This window comes from Carcharodon carcharias, chromosome 29, assembly GCF_017639515.1.
Source record: "Carcharodon carcharias isolate sCarCar2 chromosome 29, sCarCar2.pri, whole genome shotgun sequence".
Taxonomy (NCBI): Eukaryota; Metazoa; Chordata; class Chondrichthyes; order Lamniformes; family Lamnidae; genus Carcharodon; species Carcharodon carcharias.
In genome coordinates, this window is record NC_054495.1 from 3,655,715 (window position 1) to 3,674,598 (window position 18,884).

At 56.0% G+C, this 18,884-nt stretch overlaps 1 protein-coding gene across 1 annotated transcript in view; it reads right to left on the bottom strand.

The window, feature by feature from the left end:
* The window catches only part of LOC121271081 (mitochondrial import receptor subunit TOM40 homolog), a 29,880-nt gene extending 15,411 nt beyond the window's left edge, over positions 1–14,469 (bottom strand). The window contains exons 1-2 of the mRNA XM_041176818.1: positions 14,214–14,469; positions 93–160 (exon numbers count right to left, since the gene is read on the bottom strand). Of these exons, the coding sequence (XP_041032752.1) occupies positions 93–160; positions 14,214–14,409 (264 nt within the window). The 5' untranslated portion in view covers positions 14,410–14,469. The remainder of the gene's footprint in view (positions 1–92; positions 161–14,213) is intronic.
* Positions 14,470–18,884: the final 4,415 nt, after the last annotated feature.

An 18,884-nucleotide genomic window follows, 5' to 3' on the forward strand; every position in this document is an offset into this window, starting at 1 on the left:
TCAGAAACCTGCTCCATAGATTAAGCACGTGGTTACAGCCAGACTGTTTTCTTTCTATTATAAACACAGCGATGCACACGATGTAGACTGACCTGGAAGTGATTGCTGAGACCTTTGTTTACTATGAGTTTCACCCCTTCCATTTGAATTGGGAAAAGTTCTGTGAATGAGAGAGAGAAAGAAATTAAAACACAATTAACATGAGTGGAAAGATTACCCCCTTATCGATAAGGAGTAGGCAGTAGACTTATAACAACATCTTGCATTTATTTAGCACCTTAAATGTAGTAAGCATCCCAAGACAATTCCCAAAGAATGATTATCAAACAAAATTTGACCCCGAGACACATAAGGAGATATCAGGGACTGGTGACCAGAGGTTCGGTCACAGAGGGAGGTTTTAAGAAGTGGCTTAAAGGAGGAGAGAGAGAGAGAGGGGGGACAGACAGAGAGAGAGAGAGAGAGAGGGGGTGACAGACAGAGAGAGAGAGAGAGAGAGTGGGGGGACAGACAGAGAGAGAGAGAGAGAGAGAGTGGGGGGACAGACAGAGAGAGAGAGAGAGAGAGGGGGGGGACAGACAGTGAGAGAGAGAGAGAGAGAGGGGGGACAGACAGAGAGAGAGAGAGAGGGGGGACAGACAGAGAGAGAGAGAGAGAGAGGGGGGACAGACAGAGAGAGAGAGAGAGAGAGAGGGGGGACAGACAGAGAGAGAGAGAGAGAGAGAGAGGGGGGACAGACAGAGAGAGAGAGAGAGAGAGAGAGGGGGGACAGACAGAGAGAGAGAGAGAGAGAGAGGGGGGACAGAGAGAGAGAGAGAGAGGGGGGGACAGACAGAGAGAGAGAGAGAGAGAGAGGGGGGACAGACAGAGAGAGAGAGAGGGGGGGGACAGACAGAGAGAGAGAGAGGGGGGGACAGACAGAGAGAGAGAGAGAGGGGGGACAGACAGAGAGAGAGAGAGAGGGGGGACAGACAGAGAGAGAGAGAGAGGGGGGACAGACAGAGAGAGAGAGAGAGGGGGGACAGACAGAGAGAGAGAGAGAGGGGGGACAGACAGAGAGAGAGAGAGAGGGGGGACAGACAGAGAGAGAGAGAGGGGGGACAGACAGAGAGAGAGAGAGAGGGGGGGACAGACAGAGAGAGAGAGAGAGAGGGGGGACAGACAGAGAGAGAGAGAGAGAGGGGGGACAGACAGAGAGAGAGAGAGAGGGGGGACAGACAGAGAGAGAGAGAGAGGGGGGACAGACAGAGAGAGAGAGAGAGGGGGGACAGACAGAGAGAGAGAGAGAGGGGGGACAGACAGAGAGAGAGAGAGAGAGGGGGGACAGACAGAGAGAGAGAGAGAGAGGGGGGACAGACAGAGAGAGAGAGAGAGAGGGGGGACAGACAGAGAGAGAGAGAGAGAGGGGGGACAGACAGAGAGAGAGAGAGAGGGGGGACAGACAGAGAGAGAGAGAGAGGGGGTGACAGACAGAGAGAGAGAGGGGGTGACAGAGAGAGAGAGAGAGAGAGGGGGGACAGACAGAGAGAGAGAGAGAGGGGGGACAGACAGAGAGAGAGAGAGGGGGGGACAGACAGAGAGAGAGAGAGAGGGGGGACAGACAGAGAGAGAGAGAGGGGGGACAGACAGAGAGAGAGAGAGGGGGGGACAGACAGAGAGAGAGAGAGAGGGGGGACAGACAGAGAGAGAGAGAGGGGGGGGACAGAGAGAGAGAGAGAGGGGGGGACAGACAGAGAGAGAGAGAGAGGGGGGGGACAGAGAGAGAGAGAGAGGGGGGACAGAGAGAGAGAGAGAGGGGGGACAGAGAGAGAGAGAGAGGGGGGGACAGAGAGAGAGAGAGAGGGGGGACAGAGAGAGAGAGAGAGGGGGGACAGAGAGAGAGAGAGAGGGGGGACAGAGAGAGAGAGAGAGGGGGGACAGAGAGAGAGAGAGAGGGGGGACACAGAGAGAGAGAGAGGGGGGACAGAGAGAGAGAGAGAGGGGGGACAGAGAGAGAGAGAGAGGGGGGACAGAGAGAGAGAGAGAGGGGGGACAGAGAGAGAGAGAGAGGGGGGACAGAGAGAGAGAGAGAGGGGGGACAGAGAGAGAGAGAGAGGGGGGACAGACAGAGAGAGAGAGGGGGGACAGACAGAGAGAGAGAGGGGGGACAGACAGAGAGAGAGAGGGGGGACAGACAGAGAGAGAGAGGGGGGACAGACAGAGAGAGAGAGGGGGGACAGACAGAGAGAGAGAGGGGGGACAGACAGAGAGAGAGAGAGGGGGGACAGACAGAGAGAGAGAGAGGGGGGACAGACAGAGAGAGAGAGAGAGAGGGGACAGACAGAGAGAGAGAGGGGGACAGACAGAGAGAGAGAGAGAGGGGGGACAGACAGAGAGAGAGAGAGAGGGGGGACAGACAGAGAGAGAGAGAGAGAGGGGACAGACAGAGAGAGAGAGGGGGACAGACAGAGAGAGAGAGAGAGAGGGGACAGACAGAGAGAGAGAGAGAGAGAGAGAGAGAGAGGGGGGACAGACAGAGAGAGAGAGAGAGGGGGGACAGACAGAGAGAGAGAGAGAGAGAGAGAGGGGGGACAGACAGAGAGAGAGAGAGGGGGGACAGACAGAGAGAGAGAGAGAGAGAGAGAGGGGGGACAGACAGAGAGAGAGAGAGAGGGGGGACAGACAGAGAGAGAGAGAGAGAGAGAGGGGGGACAGACAGAGGGAGAGAGGGGGGACAGACAGAGAGAGAGAGGGGGGACAGACAGAGAGAGAGAGAGAGAGAGGGGACAGACAGAGAGAGAGAGAGAGAGGGGACAGACAGAGAGAGAGAGGGGGGACAGACAGAGAGAGAGAGAGAGGGGGGACAGACAGAGAGAGAGAGAGAGGGGGGACAGACAGAGAGAGAGAGAGAGGGGGGACAGACAGAGAGAGAGAGAGAGGGGGGACAGACAGAGAGAGAGAGAGAGGGGGGGACAGACAGAGAGAGAGAGAGAGGGGGGACAGACAGAGAGAGAGAGAGAGGGGGGACAGACAGAGAGAGAGAGAGAGGGGGGACAGACAGAGAGAGAGAGAGAGGGGGGACAGACAGAGAGAGAGAGAGAGGGAGGACAGACAGAGAGAGAGAGAGAGGGGGGACAGACAGAGAGAGAGAGAGAGGGGGGACAGACAGAGAGAGAGAGAGAGGGGGCTGACAGACAGAGAGAGAGAGAGAGGGGGGGTGACAGACCGAGAGAGAGAGAGAGAGGGGGGGGACAGACAGAGAGAGAGAGGGGGGGGGACAGACAGAGAGAGAGAGGGGGGGACAGACAGAGAGAGAGAGAGAGGGGGGGGGACAGACAGAGAGAGAGAGAGAGAGGGGGGGGACAGACAGAGAGAGAGAGAGAGAGGGGGGGGACAGACAGAGAGAGAGAGAGAGAGAGGGGGGACAGACAGAGAGAGAGAGAGAGGGGGGACAGACAGAGAGAGAGAGAGGGGGGACAGACAGAGAGAGAGAGGGGGGACAGACAGAGAGGGGGGACAGACAGAGAGAGAGAGGGGGGACAGACAGAGAGAGAGAGGGGGGACAGACAGAGAGAGAGAGAGGGGGGACAGACAGAGAGAGAGAGGGGGGGGGACAGACAGAGAGAGAGAGGGGGGGGGGACAGACAGAGAGAGAGAGGGGGGGGACAGACAGAGAGAGAGAGGGGGGGGACAGACAGAGAGAGAGAGGGGGGGGACAGACAGAGAGAGAGAGAGAGAGGGGGGGACAGACAGAGAGAGAGAGAGAGAGGGGGGACAGACAGAGAGAGAGAGAGAGAGGGGGGACAGACAGAGAGAGAGAGAGAGAGGGGGGACAGACAGAGAGAGAGAGAGAAAGGGGGGACAGACAGAGAGAGAGAGAGAGAGGGGGGACAGACAGAGAGAGAGAGAGAGAGAGGGGGGACAGACAGAGAGAGAGAGAGAGAGAGGGGGGACAGACAGAGAGAGAGAGAGAGAGGGGGGACAGACAGAGAGAGAGAGAGGGGGACAGACAGAGAGAGAGAGAGGGGGACAGACAGAGAGAGAGAGAGGGGGACAGACAGAGAGAGAGAGGGGGACAGACAGAGAGAGAGAGGGGGACAGACAGAGAGAGAGAGGGGGACAGACAGAGAGAGAGAGGGGGACAGACAGAGAGAGAGAGAGGGGGACAGACAGAGAGAGAGAGAGGGGGACAGACAGAGAGAGAGAGAGGGGGACAGACAGAGAGAGAGAGAGGGGGACAGACAGAGAGAGAGAGAGGGGGACAGACAGAGAGAGAGAGAGAGGGGGACAGACAGAGAGAGAGAGAGGGGGACAGACAGAGAGAGAGAGAGAGGGGGACAGACAGAGAGAGAGAGAGAGGGGGACAGACAGAGAGAGAGAGAGAGGGGGACAGACAGAGAGAGAGAGAGGGGGACAGACAGAGAGAGAGAGAGAGAGGGGGACAGACAGAGAGAGAGAGAGAGAGGGGGACAGACAGAGAGAGAGAGAGAGAGGGGGACAGACAGAGAGAGAGAGAGAGAGGGGGACAGACAGAGAGAGAGAGAGAGAGGGGGACAGACAGAGAGAGAGAGAGAGAGGGGGACAGACAGAGAGAGAGAGAGAGAGGGGGACAGACAGAGAGAGAGAGAGAGAGGGGGACAGACAGAGAGAGAGAGAGAGAGGGGGACAGACAGAGAGAGAGAGAGGGGGACAGACAGAGAGAGAGAGAGGGGGACAGACAGAGAGAGAGAGAGGGGGACAGACAGAGAGAGAGAGAGGGGGACAGACAGAGAGAGAGAGAGGGGGACAGACAGAGAGAGAGAGAGGGGGACAGACAGAGAGAGAGAGAGGGGGACAGACAGAGAGAGAGAGAGGGGGACAGACAGAGAGAGAGAGAGGGGGACAGACAGAGAGAGAGAGAGGGGGACAGACAGAGAGAGAGAGAGGGGGACAGACAGAGAGAGAGAGAGGGGGACAGACAGAGAGAGAGAGAGGGGGACAGACAGAGAGAGAGAGAGGGGGACAGACAGAGAGAGAGAGAGGGGGACAGACAGAGAGAGAGAGAGGGGGACAGACAGAGAGAGAGAGAGGGGGACAGACAGAGAGAGAGAGAGGGGGACAGACAGAGAGAGAGAGAGGGGGACAGACAGAGAGAGAGAGAGAGGGGGACAGACAGAGAGAGAGAGAGGGGGACAGACAGAGAGAGAGAGAGGGGGACAGACAGAGAGAGAGAGAGGGGGACAGACAGAGAGAGAGAGAGAGGGGGGACAGACAGAGAGAGAGAGAGGGGGGACAGACAGAGAGAGAGAGAGAGAGAGAGGGGGGACAGACAGAGAGAGAGAGAGAGAGAGGGGGGACAGACAGAGAGAGAGAGAGAGGGGGGACAGACAGAGAGAGAGAGAGGGGGGACAGACAGAGAGAGAGAGAGAGAGAGAGGGGGGACAGACAGAGAGAGAGAGAGAGAGAGGGGGGACAGACAGAGAGAGAGAGAGAGAGAGGGGGGACAGACAGAGAGAGAGAGGGGGGACAGACAGAGAGAGAGAGAGGGGGGACAGACAGAGAGAGAGAGAGGGGGGACAGACAGAGAGAGAGAGAGGGGGGACAGACAGAGAGAGAGAGAGGGGGGACAGACAGAGAGAGAGAGAGGGGGGACAGACAGAGAGAGAGAGAGGGGGGACAGACAGAGAGAGAGAGAGGGGGGACAGACAGAGAGAGAGAGAGGGGGGACAGACAGAGAGAGAGAGAGGGGGGACAGACAGAGAGAGAGAGAGGGGGGACAGACAGAGAAAGAGAGAGGGGGGACAGACAGAGAGAGAGAGAGGGGGGACAGACAGAGAGAGAGAGAGGGGGGACAGACAGAGAGAGAGAGAGGGGGGACAGACAGAGAGAGAGAGAGGGGGGACAGACAGAGAGAGAGAGAGGGGGGACAGACAGAGAGAGAGAGAGGGGGGACAGACAGAGAGAGAGAGAGGGGGGACAGACAGAGAGAGAGAGAGGGGGGACAGACAGAGAGAGAGAGAGAGAGTGGACAGACAGAGAGAGAGAGAGAGAGTGGACAGACAGAGAGAGAGAGAGAGAGGGGACAGACAGAGAGAGAGAGAGAGAGAGAGAGAGAGGGGGGACAGACAGAGAGAGAGAGGGGGGGGGACAGACAGAGAGAGAGAGAGGGGGGGGGACAGACAGAGAGAGAGAGGGGGGGGACAGACAGAGAGAGAGAGGGGGGGGACAGACAGAGAGAGAGAGGGGGGGGGCAGACAGAGAGAGAGAGGGGGGGGGCAGACAGAGAGAGAGAGGGGGGGGGCAGACAGAGAGAGAGAGAGAGAGAGAGAGAGAGAGAGGGGGGACAGACAGAGAGAGAGAGAGAGGGGGGACAGACAGAGAGAGAGAGAGAGAGAGAGGGGGGACAGACAGAGAGAGAGAGGGGACAGACAGAGAGAGAGAGAGAGAGAGAGAGGGGACAGACAGAGAGAGAGAGGGGACAGACAGAGAGAGAGAGGGGACAGACAGAGAGAGAGAGGGGACAGACAGAGAGAGAGAGGGGACAGACAGAGAGAGAGAGGGGACAGACAGAGAGAGAGAGGGGACAGACAGAGAGAGAGAGGGGACAGACAGAGAGAGAGAGGGGACAGACAGAGAGAGAGAGGGGACAGACAGAGAGAGAGAGGGGACAGACAGAGAGAGAGAGGGGACAGACAGAGAGAGAGAGGGGACAGACAGAGAGAGAGAGGGGACAGACAGAGAGAGAGAGGGGACAGACAGAGAGAGAGAGAGGGGGGGGACAGACAGAGAGAGAGAGAGAGGGGGGACAGACAGAGAGAGAGAGAGAGGGGGGGACAGACAGAGAGAGAGAGAGGGGGGGACAGACAGAGAGAGAGAGAGAGGGGGGGACAGACAGAGAGAGAGAGAGGGGGGACAGACAGAGAGAGAGAGAGGGGGGACAGACAGAGAGAGAGAGAGGGGGGACAGACAGAGAGAGAGAGAGGGGGGACAGACAGAGAGAGAGAGGGGGGACAGACAGAGAGAGAGAGAGGGGGGACAGACAGAGAGAGAGAGAGGGGGGACAGACAGAGAGAGAGAGAGGGGGGACAGACAGAGAGAGAGAGAGGGGGGACAGACAGAGAGAGAGAGAGGGGGGACAGACAGAGAGAGAGAGAGGGGGGACAGACAGAGAGAGAGAGAGGGGGGGACAGACAGAGAGAGAGAGAGGGGGGACAGACAGAGAGAGAGAGAGGGGGGACAGACAGAGAGAGAGAGAGGGGGGACAGACAGAGAGAGAGAGAGGGGGGACAGACAGAGAGAGAGAGAGGGGGGACAGACAGACACAGAGAAAGAGAGAGGGGGACAGACAGACACAGAGAGAAAGAGAGAGGGGGACAGACAGACACAGAGAGAAAGAGAGAGGGGGACAGACAGACACAGAGAGAAAGAGAGAGGGGGACAGACAGACACAGAGAGAAAGAGAGAGGGGGACAGACAGACACAGAGAGAAAGAGAGAGGTGGACAGACAGACACAGAGAGAAAGAGAGAGGGGGACAGACAGACACAGAGAGAAAGAGAGAGGGGGACAGACAGACACAGAGAGAAAGAGAGAGGGGGACAGACAGACACAGAGAGAAAGAGAGAGGGGGACAGACAGACACAGAGAGAAAGAGAGAGGGGGACAGACAGACACAGAGAGAAAGAGAGAGGGGGACAGACAGACACAGAGAGAAAGAGAGAGGGGGGACAGACAGACACAGAGAGAAAGAGAGAGGGGGACAGACAGACACAGAGAGAAAGAGAGAGGGGGACAGACAGACACAGAGAGAAAGAGAGAGGGGGACAGACAGACACAGAGAGAAAGAGAGAGGGGGACAGACAGACACAGAGAGAAAGAGAGAGGGGGACAGACAGACACAGAGAGAAAGAGAGAGGGGGACAGACAGACACAGAGAGAAAGAGAGAGGGGGACAGACAGACACAGAGAGAAAGAGAGAGGGGGACAGACAGACACAGAGAGAAAGAGAGAGGGGGACAGACAGACACAGAGAGAAAGAGAGAGGGGGACAGACAGACACAGAGAGAAAGAGAGAGGGGGACAGACAGACACAGAGAGAAAGAGAGAGGGGGACAGACAGACACAGAGAGAAAGAGAGAGGGGGACAGAGACACAGAGAGAAAGAGAGAGGGGGACAGACAGACACAGAGAGAAAGAGAGAGGGGGACAGACAGACACAGAGAGAAAGAGAGAGGGGGACAGACAGACACAGAGAGAAAGAGAGAGGGGGACAGACAGACACAGAGAGAAAGAGAGAGGGGGACAGACAGACACAGAGAGAAAGAGAGAGGGGGACAGACAGACACAGAGAGAAAGAGAGAGGGGGACAGACAGACACAGAGAGAAAGAGAGAGGGGGACAGACAGACACAGAGAGAGAGTGAGAGGACGGCCAGACAGACACAGAGAGGGACAGACACAGAGAGGGACAGACACAGAGAGGGACAGACACAGAGAGGGACAGACACAGAGAGGGACAGACACAGAGAGGGACAGACACAGAGAGGGACAGACACAGAGGGAGGGTTAGGGAATGAATTCCAGAGCTTAGGGCCCAGAAACAAAGGTTTATATTTCTGTTGCAACATTCACAACCACAGAACATCACAAACAGCTTCACAGTCAATGAAGCACTTATTGAAGTGTCGCCCCAGTTGTAACATAGGACACACAGCGGCCATTTTGCACACAGCAAGCTCCCACAAACATCATTGTGATAATGACGGGGATAAGTTTTTAATGATGTTGGGTTGTGGGATGCTTTCTGGGGACAGGACACCGGGGAGAACCTGCTCCCGGCTCCTCTTCCAAATACTGGCCGGTGATCCTTCACATTCACATCAGAACAGACAGTTTCTCAGCTTAACATCTCATCACTAAAAGCTGCACATCCGAGCCCCCCCTACTCACAACACGGCCCACCCCCAGGACCGCCCAACCACAGCACACAGCTCACGCCCGAGACCCGCAACCCCCACCACAGCACTGCTCACCCCCGGGACCGCCCCCCCCCAACAATACCACAGCTCACCACCGCCCCCCCCCCAACCCCCGGGAGGGACCCCCCCTCACAGCGCCGCGCACCCTCGGGACCGACCCCCCCTCACAGTGCCGCGCACCCTCGGGACCGACCCCCCTCACAGCGCCACGCACCCTCGGGAGAAACCCCCCTTCACAGTGCCGCGCACCCTCGGGACCGACCCACCCTCACAGCGCCGCACACCCTCGGGAGAGACCCCCCCCTCACAGCGCCGCGCATCCTCGGGAGAGACCCCCCCTCACAACGCCGCGCACCCTCGGGAACCCCCCCTCACAGCTCCGTGCACCCTCGGGAGAGACCCCCCCCCCTCACAGCTCCGTGCACCCTCGGGAGAGACCCCCCCCCCCTCACAGCTCCGCGCACCCTCGGGAGAGACCCCCCCCTCACAGCTCCGCGCACCCTCGGGAGAGACCCCCCCCTCACAGCTCCGTGCACCCTCGGGAGAGACCCCCCCTCACAGCGCCGCGCACCCTCGGGAGAGACCCCCCCTCACAGCGCCGCGCACCCTCGGGAGAGACCCCCCCTCACAGCGCCGCGCACCCTCGGGAGAGACCCCCCCTCACAGCGCCGCGCACCCTCGGGAGAGACCCCCCCCCTCACAGCGCCGCGCACCCTCAGGAGAGGACCCCCCCACACAGTGCCGCGCACCCTCAGGAGAGGACCCCCCCCCCCCACAGCGCCGCGCACCCTCGGGAGACCCCCCCCCCACAGCGCCGCGCACCCTCGGGAGAGACCCCCCCTCACAGCTCCATGCACCCTCGGGAGACTCCCCCCCTCACAGCTCCATGCACCCTTGGGAGAGACCCCCCCTCACATCGCCGCGCACCCTCGGGTCCGACCCAACCACCCCCCCACCCCCGACAGCACCAGACTGTCTACATACCGACCCCCCCCACAATGCTGCAGTCCCTCTGTGCTGGCAGCAGGACCTAGATTTTTTGTGCTCATATGTCTAGGCAGCTGAGGGAATGATGAAAATAGGCAACGCACCAGAAGCCAGAATTGGAGGAGCAGGGCGGTCTGAGGGTGAAGTTGCAGGGGGCAGGAAGGGAGGTTCCTGATCTTGCTACTGCCGCTTCCTGGAAGTGACGTTGAGACACACACTGGCACCGCTGGAAAGAGTGCGCTGTAACCTACACTGTGCCCACTCCTATCTCCCAGGGTGGTGACGGATTTCTTCAATGTTCCGGCACTGCAGAGGAGCCATCCGCTCGCCGGCCTCTCTAAATAATTAGCCCCTTCGCCACGTCCTGTTCAATTTTCTTTCTGAATTCCCACCTGGATTCTGACCCTGCCCGAGTTCGGCCATTTCAGGCGCACGCATTCCACTGTGTGAAATAACTTTGCCTAGGTCCTGACCTGAAGGTGACGCCCTCTTGTTACACTGCTCAGCGTCTGGGGCCGTAAACCTCTCTGAATTATCTTGCCAAAACCTCTCAAGCTTTGAACCTTACTCCTAGAGTCCCGGATTTTATTTCTACAGCGCGGCTCACGGCCCCACCTGGTCCCAAGGCGCTCCTCCACCAGTGAAGCACTTTGGAAACTAAGTCCCTGCTGTCATGTCGGAAATGCAACAGCCAATGTGAGCACAGCAAGCTCCCACTAACAGCAAGGAGCTGTCGCATCGTGGTTCCATTACTGGGCTCGATCCAGATAGACATGGGCAAATAATACGGAAACACAGCAGCTGGAAGTCAGTTAAACTCTTATCAATAAATCTGTAACAATGGTGACTGCGAAACTTCCGCATTGCTTCACAAACCCGATCCGGTTCACCGATGCCCTTTAGGGAGGGAAATCCGCCGCCCTTGCTCGGTCTGGTCTACATGTGACTTCAGACCCATAGCAATGTGGTCGACTCTTAACTGCTCTCCGAACTGGGCTAGCAAGCCACTCGGTTGTCAAGGGAGTGGTTTCGCACCACTTTCTCAAGGCAATCAGGGGTAGGCAGTAACTGGCCGTGTCCCATGAATGAATTGAATGAAAGCGATGAGATGAATCAACAGAATTCCTTTTTATTTTGAAAGTGCAGACCTCTTCCACCACCACCGCCCCCCCCTTCGAAATAGTGGCCATGGGAAATTCTTTTATGTCACTGGATGACGCCAACAGAGGGCCTTGGTTTGACGCCTCATCCAAGAGACGTTACCTGCGACAGGGAAACGCTCCCTCCAAGCTGCCACTAGGGAGCGAGGGCCTGCCTTTCCTTCAAGTCCGGTTTTCCTGTGAATTTACCGTCAGGAGAGAATCCGGCCATTACTCCAGCTCATGCTGGGGAATCCAGGACGCAGCTAAACTCAAGCTCCTTGGAGCTGGGAAAAGAGGAACACTTCAAAAACTGTCAAAATGAATCTTGCAACTGAATCACAAAGTCGCTCCGGGATTCTGAAATAATATTTCAGAGTAGTGCGATTAATGTTTCAATCAACACCACGTACTACTGATTCCTACATTACAACGGTGCTGGCACTTCAAAAAGTGCCTCAGTGTCCTTCATGCACTTTGAGACATTCTGAGGTTGTGAAACACATGGTAGAATTTCCTCTAACATAGTCCAGGTTACATTCAAAGACAAAGGAACAGGAGGTAGGCCATTCAGCCCCTCAGCCTGCTGCAACATTCATTAAGAAGGCTGCTGATTTGTATCTTAACCGTTTATTAGCCTTTCAATCATATCTCTTCATGCCCCTAAAACCACAAGAATCTATAAATCTCTTGAGAGCATCAACTGATTGTCAAAACATCCCAAAGAGCTTCACAGCCAACGAGTTACTTCGGAATTGCAGCCGGCCGACAGTTTGCAACTCATGCTGGTTACAAACAAATAAACTAAATTCACAAATTCAGGAATAAATTAAAAGGAAGCCCCTTAAAAGGAAACTGCAAAGACAAAGGACAAAATTCAAAGGAAACTTACTAATTTTAGACCAAAAAGCGATTAAGGCGGTCAATCAAATACCCCAGTCCCCGTGCTGCCCACCGAGCATGGAAGGCCTCGACAGTGCCGGGAGACACCCGGCTGGGAACACAGCTGCGAAAGAGGGGCAGTGGGGCTGGATGACCCCCTCGATCGCCAGCTGCCTGGACCTGTTCATGGCCAACTTGGCCAGGCCCAGGAGCAGGTCCTCCTCGCTCCCAGCCCTCCTCCGCACCTACGGGTGCCCGTAGATCAGGAGATTGGGCCTGAGATGCAAACAAAACAGCAGCAAAAAGCTTTTCAAGTAACTAAAACGGGGGTGCAGCCCACAGCAACGTATATAAGAATGATCCACGGACTCCACAAGGCGCAAGAGACACAGACACAGGCATCTTGAGAGTCTGTGAACCGACACAGCCTATAGTTGTATGGCACTACCACATGTAACACCCTCCACCCCAGGTCCCCAATGGAAAGGGGGGGCTGACTCCAATGTAGAGGGCCCTCCCACCGGGGACGTCCCCCACCAAATGGCAACAAGGCATGCCAGGGTGTGTCCAGGCAGTGGGTGAGGGCAAGGAAATGTGGGGTGTCCAGCAGCATCCGTACAGGAAACCCCTCCGCGCCATGCTAAAGGACGCAGAGGGCATTTCTGCAAAGCGACTCAGGTTGTGGGGCTGCGGCTCCCGAGGGAGGGCTCGGGGCCAATGTGGAATCTGTCCGGGGGGGTGGGCGGGGCCGCTCAGAGGGAAAGGCGCCAACGTTCTGTAATTGAACACAGCGGCTGACAGGTACAGAGCAGGATCCAATGAGATGGCAGCCCGGAGCAATCCGTTTCCCGCGACAGCGCTACGCCGAGGGAGGAAAAGACCGGCCAGTTAAAAACACCAGGGCGTGGGGGAGGGACGGCCGCGATCCAACAACACCTCGCCCGAAGGGCGGCGGGTCAGGCCCGGCTCTGCTGCACCGACCCATACCACGGGCTTCGTGAGGGAGATTTGGGGGGGGTGGGGGCAGCAGCGATGGCACTGACCGATGGGACCATGTGATCCGGGGTGGCGGCAGTGATGGTGGTGCGGGATGGGAGGAACACTGGCTTGAGACGGACCAACACCACACCCTCCCCCCCACCCCAAATCTCACACTGACCGCAGGCAATTTACCTCTTATGGGGGAGCAGGGACATTGGCTTGAGACTGACCAACACCCCCCACCTGACCCTGACCGCATGCAATTTACCTCTTGGGGGGGGCGGGGTGGCGAGCAGGGACATTGGCTTGAGACTGACCAACACCCCCACCTGACCCTGACCACATGCAATTTACCTCTTATGGGGGGGGGAAGCAGGGACATTGGCTTGAGACTGACCAACACCCACACCTGACCCTGACCACATGCAATTTACCTCTTATGGGGGGGGGGAAGCAGGGACATTGGCTTGAGACTGACCAACACCCACACCTGACCCTGACCACATGCAATTTACCTCTTATGGGGGGGGGAAGCAGGGACATTGGCTTGAGACTGACCAACACCCACACCTGACCCTGACCACATGCAATTTACCTCTTATGGGGGGGAAGCAGGAACATTAGCTTGAGACTGACCAACACCCCCACCTGACCCTGACCGCATGCAATTTACCTCTTATGGGGAGGGGAGCAGGGACATTGGCTTGAGACTGACCAACACCCCCACCTGACCCTGACCGCATGCAATTTACCTCTTATGGGGGGGAAGCAGGAACATTAGCTTGAGACTGACCAACACCCCCAGCTGACCCTGACCGCATGCAATTTACCTCTTATATGGGGGGGGTGGGGGGAAGCAGGGACATTGGCTTGAGACTGACCAACACCCCAAGCTGACCCTGACCGCGTGCAATTTACTTCTTATGTGGGGGGGGGGGAGAGAAGCAGGGACATTGGCTTGAGACTGACCAACACCCCTGGCTGACCCTGACCGCATGCAATTTACCTCTTATGGGGAGGGGAGCAGGGACATTGGCTTGAGACTGACCAACACCCCAGGCTGACCCTGACCACATGCAATTTACCTCTTTTGTGTGGGGGTGGGGGGGGGGTTAAAAAAAACCCCTAGGAGGGTTTATCTATCATTTTAAGGCGTGAAAATGGGCAACAGATTGAGTGACCCCCCCCCCCAGGGGGGCCTAACAGGGGCAGAAGGGTCAGGGGTCAGGGGTCAGGGTGCAGTGGACCAGTCCCTCCCCAACCTCCCCCTCCCTTTTTTTTTCCTCCTACCTTTACATTTGCGATGACATTCCTCGAAGGTGCCCGGGTTGGGCAGCTTGCCCTCGGCCTGGCCCCCCGGGCCGACCCCAGGCCCGGCGGCCGCCGCCACCCGCTGCTGCTGCTCCAGGCCCGGCGGCACCGAGAAGCCGGGCGGCACCGAGAAGCCGGGCGGCACCGGCGAGCCGGCCGCCAACACGTTCCCCATTTGCTTGCGGGCAAGAAGCTCCGGGTTCGCGCCCGGCCGCCGCTCACGAACAGGCGACGGGAGAGGGCGGGGGGGGGGGGGTGCAGGCAGGCGGGCGGGTGGACGGTGGGTGGGGGGTGGGTAGGGGGGGGGGGAAGGTTTCCGCTCACAAGCAATCGAACCGCCCTCCCGCTCTCTCTCTCGCTCTCTCCTTATTTCCCCCCCCCCCTCCTCCTCCTCCTCCTCCTCCTCCCCGTGGGTGTGCGTGTGAGCGCGAGAGAGAGAGCGAGAAAACCGGCAACAGGACAACCAAACTCGCTGGCGCCCTATTTCCCCCCCCCCGACCCCGCCTCTTGCGCGAACCCTAGCCGCGGCTATTGGTCCGCCAGCCGCGCCGACGTCGGATACTCGCCCGCCCATTTGGTGGAGCGGCCTGTCAATCAATCAGCGTGACGGGGAGCAAGGTGGGTTGAAGCGCGCGCGCGCGCGCACTCGCACGCGTGCATACAAGCTTGCGCCGCCCGCCCCGGATAGGCCCGCCCGAACTCGCTGATTGGAGGATCCCGGCAGGCGCCGCCGCCTGATTGGTGCCTTCGGCTGCCTGTTATATTAATGAGCATGGTGGTTGGGAAAGGGGGAAAAAAAGCCCGTTTCAAGTTAGGTTGCGCCCTCGCTCCAGCCTCCCATGTGCTACTGAAGGTCAGGAGGCAACTCGCAGCCATTTGTGAATGAATGGGGAAAAGGTCAGGGCCTGCAGTATCACATCCCGTCACATGGGGAGCACAGTGAGGCCTCTCTCCGGCAGCTCCGGCCTACAAACACTTTTTTTTGCAGATGTGTATTTGCGTGCAGAAGTTTGCCAGCTGCAGTAAGCCTGCCAGGAATTTAATACTAAATCAGATCTGCAGCGCCAGTGGAGAGGGAAACACAGATTATCGTTTAGAGTCAGATATGACCCTTCTGCACGACTCCAGTATTTGATTTGTATCTGTCTGCATCTATTGTACATTAAAATTGTTCAGAAACTTGCATTGTAAAGGCTGGCTGACACTCTCAGTGTAGCACTGAGAGAGCACTGCGCTGTCAAAGGGTCAGTAGTGAGGGAGCACTGTACTGTCAGAGGGTCAGTACTGAGGGAGTGCTGCACTGTCGGAGGGTCAGTACTGAGGGAGCACTGTACTGTCAGAGAGTCAGTACTGATGGAGTGCTGCGCTGTCAGATGATCAATGCTGAGGAAGCGCTGCACTGTCAGAGGGTCAGTGCTGAGGGAGTGCTGCGCTGTCAGATGATCAATGCTGAGGAAGCGCTGCACTGTCGGAGGGTCAGTGCTGAGGAAGCGCTGCACTGTCAGAGGGTCAGTGCTGAGGGAATGCTGCACTGTCAGATGATCAATGCTGAGGAAGCACTGCACTGTCGGAGGGTCAGTACTGAGGGAGTGCTGCACTGTCAGATGATCAATGCTGAGGAAGCGCTGCATTGTCGGAGGGTCAGTACTGAGGAAGCGCTGCGCTGTCAGATGATCAATGCTGAGGAAGCGCTGCACTGTCGGAGGGTCAGTACTGAGGGAGTGCTGCACTGTCGGAGGGTCAGTACTGAGGAAGCGCTGCACTGTCAGAGGGTCAGTACTGAGAGAGTGCTGCACTGTCGGAGGGTCAGTACTGAGGAAGCGCTGCACTGTCAGAGGGTCAGTACTGAGAGAGTGCTGCACTGTCGGAGGGTCAGTACTGAGGAAGCGCTGCACTGTCAGAGGGTCAGTACTGAGGGAGTGCTGCACTGTGGGAGAGTCAATACTGAGGGAGAACTGCATTGTTTCCAGGATCAATACTGAGGGAGTGTTGCATTGGCAGAGGGGCAGTACTGAGGCAGCACTGCATTGTCAAAGGGGCAGCACTGAAGGAACATTGCACTAATGAGTCAGTATTGAGAGAGTACTTCACCGTTGGAGGGGCAGTACCAAGGGAGTACTATCAAGAGTCAGTAGTGAATAAGTGCTACGCTACCTTTAGGAGGGCAGTACCAAGACAGCATGGAAATGTCAAAAGGGCAGTATTAAGGAAACACTGTACTATATGTGGGGCAGTATCAGGGAGGTGTTGTACTTTTGGAGGTGCTATCTTTTGAATGAGACATCAAACTGAAGACCATGTCTGCCTTCTGAGATGGATGTAAAAGATCACACCACACGATCAGAAAGGATAGCAGCAGGGCTTATTTGGTCCATATTTATCCCTCAATCAACATCACTTAAATAGATGATCTGATCATTTATCTTTTTGCTGTTTGTGGGAGTTTACTCTGTTCAAATTGATTGACCCTGTTTCCTACATTAATCAGTGACTGCACTTTAAATGTAGTTATCCCTCGATTAGTACTCCTAACATGTTCCTAACAAAAGTTACATTTTAAATGAAAATCATCTCCTGTAAAGAGAATATGATTAAGGGTGAACATTCCTGACCTAATACAACTTTTACATTAAAAATCTATTGGTTGCCTTGAAACTAACTGGCCCAACAATCCTCTTACCAACTCTTAATAACGTATTAATTCTTAATAACTTGCAGTAGTAATTCTTGCAAACCCTCCTGCTCGCTGCTTCTCTCCTGCTTGCTTTCTGTCCCTCTTGTTGACCCTTCCACTCACCAGCTCCCTCTGCTGCTTCCTCTTGCTCACCAGTTCCCGCTCCTGAGCCCTCACTGTGAGCGGCAGAGAGGGAGAATGTGAGAGGACCTGTGAGTGGGACAGTCCACGAGCAGGAGAGGTAGTGAGCAGGAGCTGTGGCGAGCAGGAGGGTCGGGGAGGAAGCCTGCGAGCAGAAGAGGCAGCGAGTGGGAGGGTCAGGGAGGGAGGCAGTGAGTGGGAGTGTTGGGAGGGAGGTGGCAAGCGGGAGAGATGTTGAGTGGGAGGGTCGAAGAAGGAGGTGGCGAGTGAGAGAGGCAGGGAATGGGAGAGTCGGGAGGGAAGTGGCGAGTGGGAGAGGTGGCGAGCGGGAGAGGCGGTGAGCGGGAGTGTCGGATGGGAGGTGGTGAGTAGGAGAGATTGCAACAGGGTGGATTAGGGACGGAGTCAGCGAGCAGCAGAGGCGATGATTCGTGAGGGTGGGAGAGAGAGGCTGTGAGTGAGTTTTTTTTGAAAAAGTCTCAGGAACCACACCAAAACGGCGATGTCCCTAATTTACCAGCTGCATTAGAACAAAAAAATTTGAATGCATTCTAAAAGGGGAACACATGTGTTCAACCTAGATTTCCCTGAATGATACATGGATTCCCAAGATTAAATTACAATGAGAGATTACACAAACTAAAATTGTATTCCCTGGAATTCAGGAGGTTAAATGATGATTTGATCAAAGTTTTCTGGATATTAGGGGAAACAGATAGGGCAGAATTTTCACCTCGGCAGGCAGGCATGTGCCTGACCCGCTTGAGTGTAAAATGATACGTGTTGACGTCAAGCAAGCATCCCGATGTCACGCGATAGGTCAGTTGGTGGGTGCACGCAGAAATTGGCAGCGCGCCGCCAACAATTAAAAGGCCTATTAAGGCCATTAAAGAATCAATTAACTTAAATTTTTCGCTGCCCATTGGCAGGCAGGCAAAAAGGCCTTTGCACTTTTTTGGAAACCTCATCCATAAGACCATAAGACATAGGAGCAGAAATTAGGCCATTCGGCCCATCGAGTCTGCTCCGCCATTCAATCATGGCTGATAAGTTTCTCAACTCCATTCTCCCACCTTCTCCCCGTAACCTTTGATCCCCTTACCAATCAAGAACCTATCTATCTCGGTCTTAAATACACTCAATGACCTGGCCTCCACAGCCTTCTGCGGCAATGAATTCCATAGATTCACCACTCTCTGGCTAAAGAAGTTTCTCCACATCTCTGGTCTAAAAGGTCTTCCCTTTACTCTGAGGCTGTGCCCTCGGGTCTTAGTCTCTCCTACTAATGGAAACATCTTCCCCACATCCACTCTATCCAGGCCTTTCAGTATTCTGTAAGTTTCAATCAGATCCCCCCTCATCCTTTTAAACTCCATCAAGTACAGACCCAGAGTCCTCAAACGTTCCTCATATGTTAAGCCTTTCATTCCTGGGATCATTCTCGTGAACCTCCTCTGGACCCTCTCCAGGGCCAGCACATCCTTCCTGAGATACGGGGCCCGAAATTGCCCACAATATTCTAAATGTGATCTGACCAGAGCTTTATAAAGCCTCAGAAGCACATCCCTGCTTTTATATTCTAGTCCTCTGGAAATAAATGCCAACATTGCATTTACCTTCCTAACTACCGACTCAACCTGCAAGTTAATCTTAAGAGAATCCTGGACTAGGACTCCCAAGTCCATGGGCGGGATGAAGTTTCCAACAGCAAATAAAAATGAAATAAAATTTTTAAAACTAAATTTATAACATGTCCCTACTTGTGTCAGAATCAGAGTAGGGGACGTGTTTCATAACATTTTTCAAATTTTTTTTTGTGATAACTGTTCATCTCC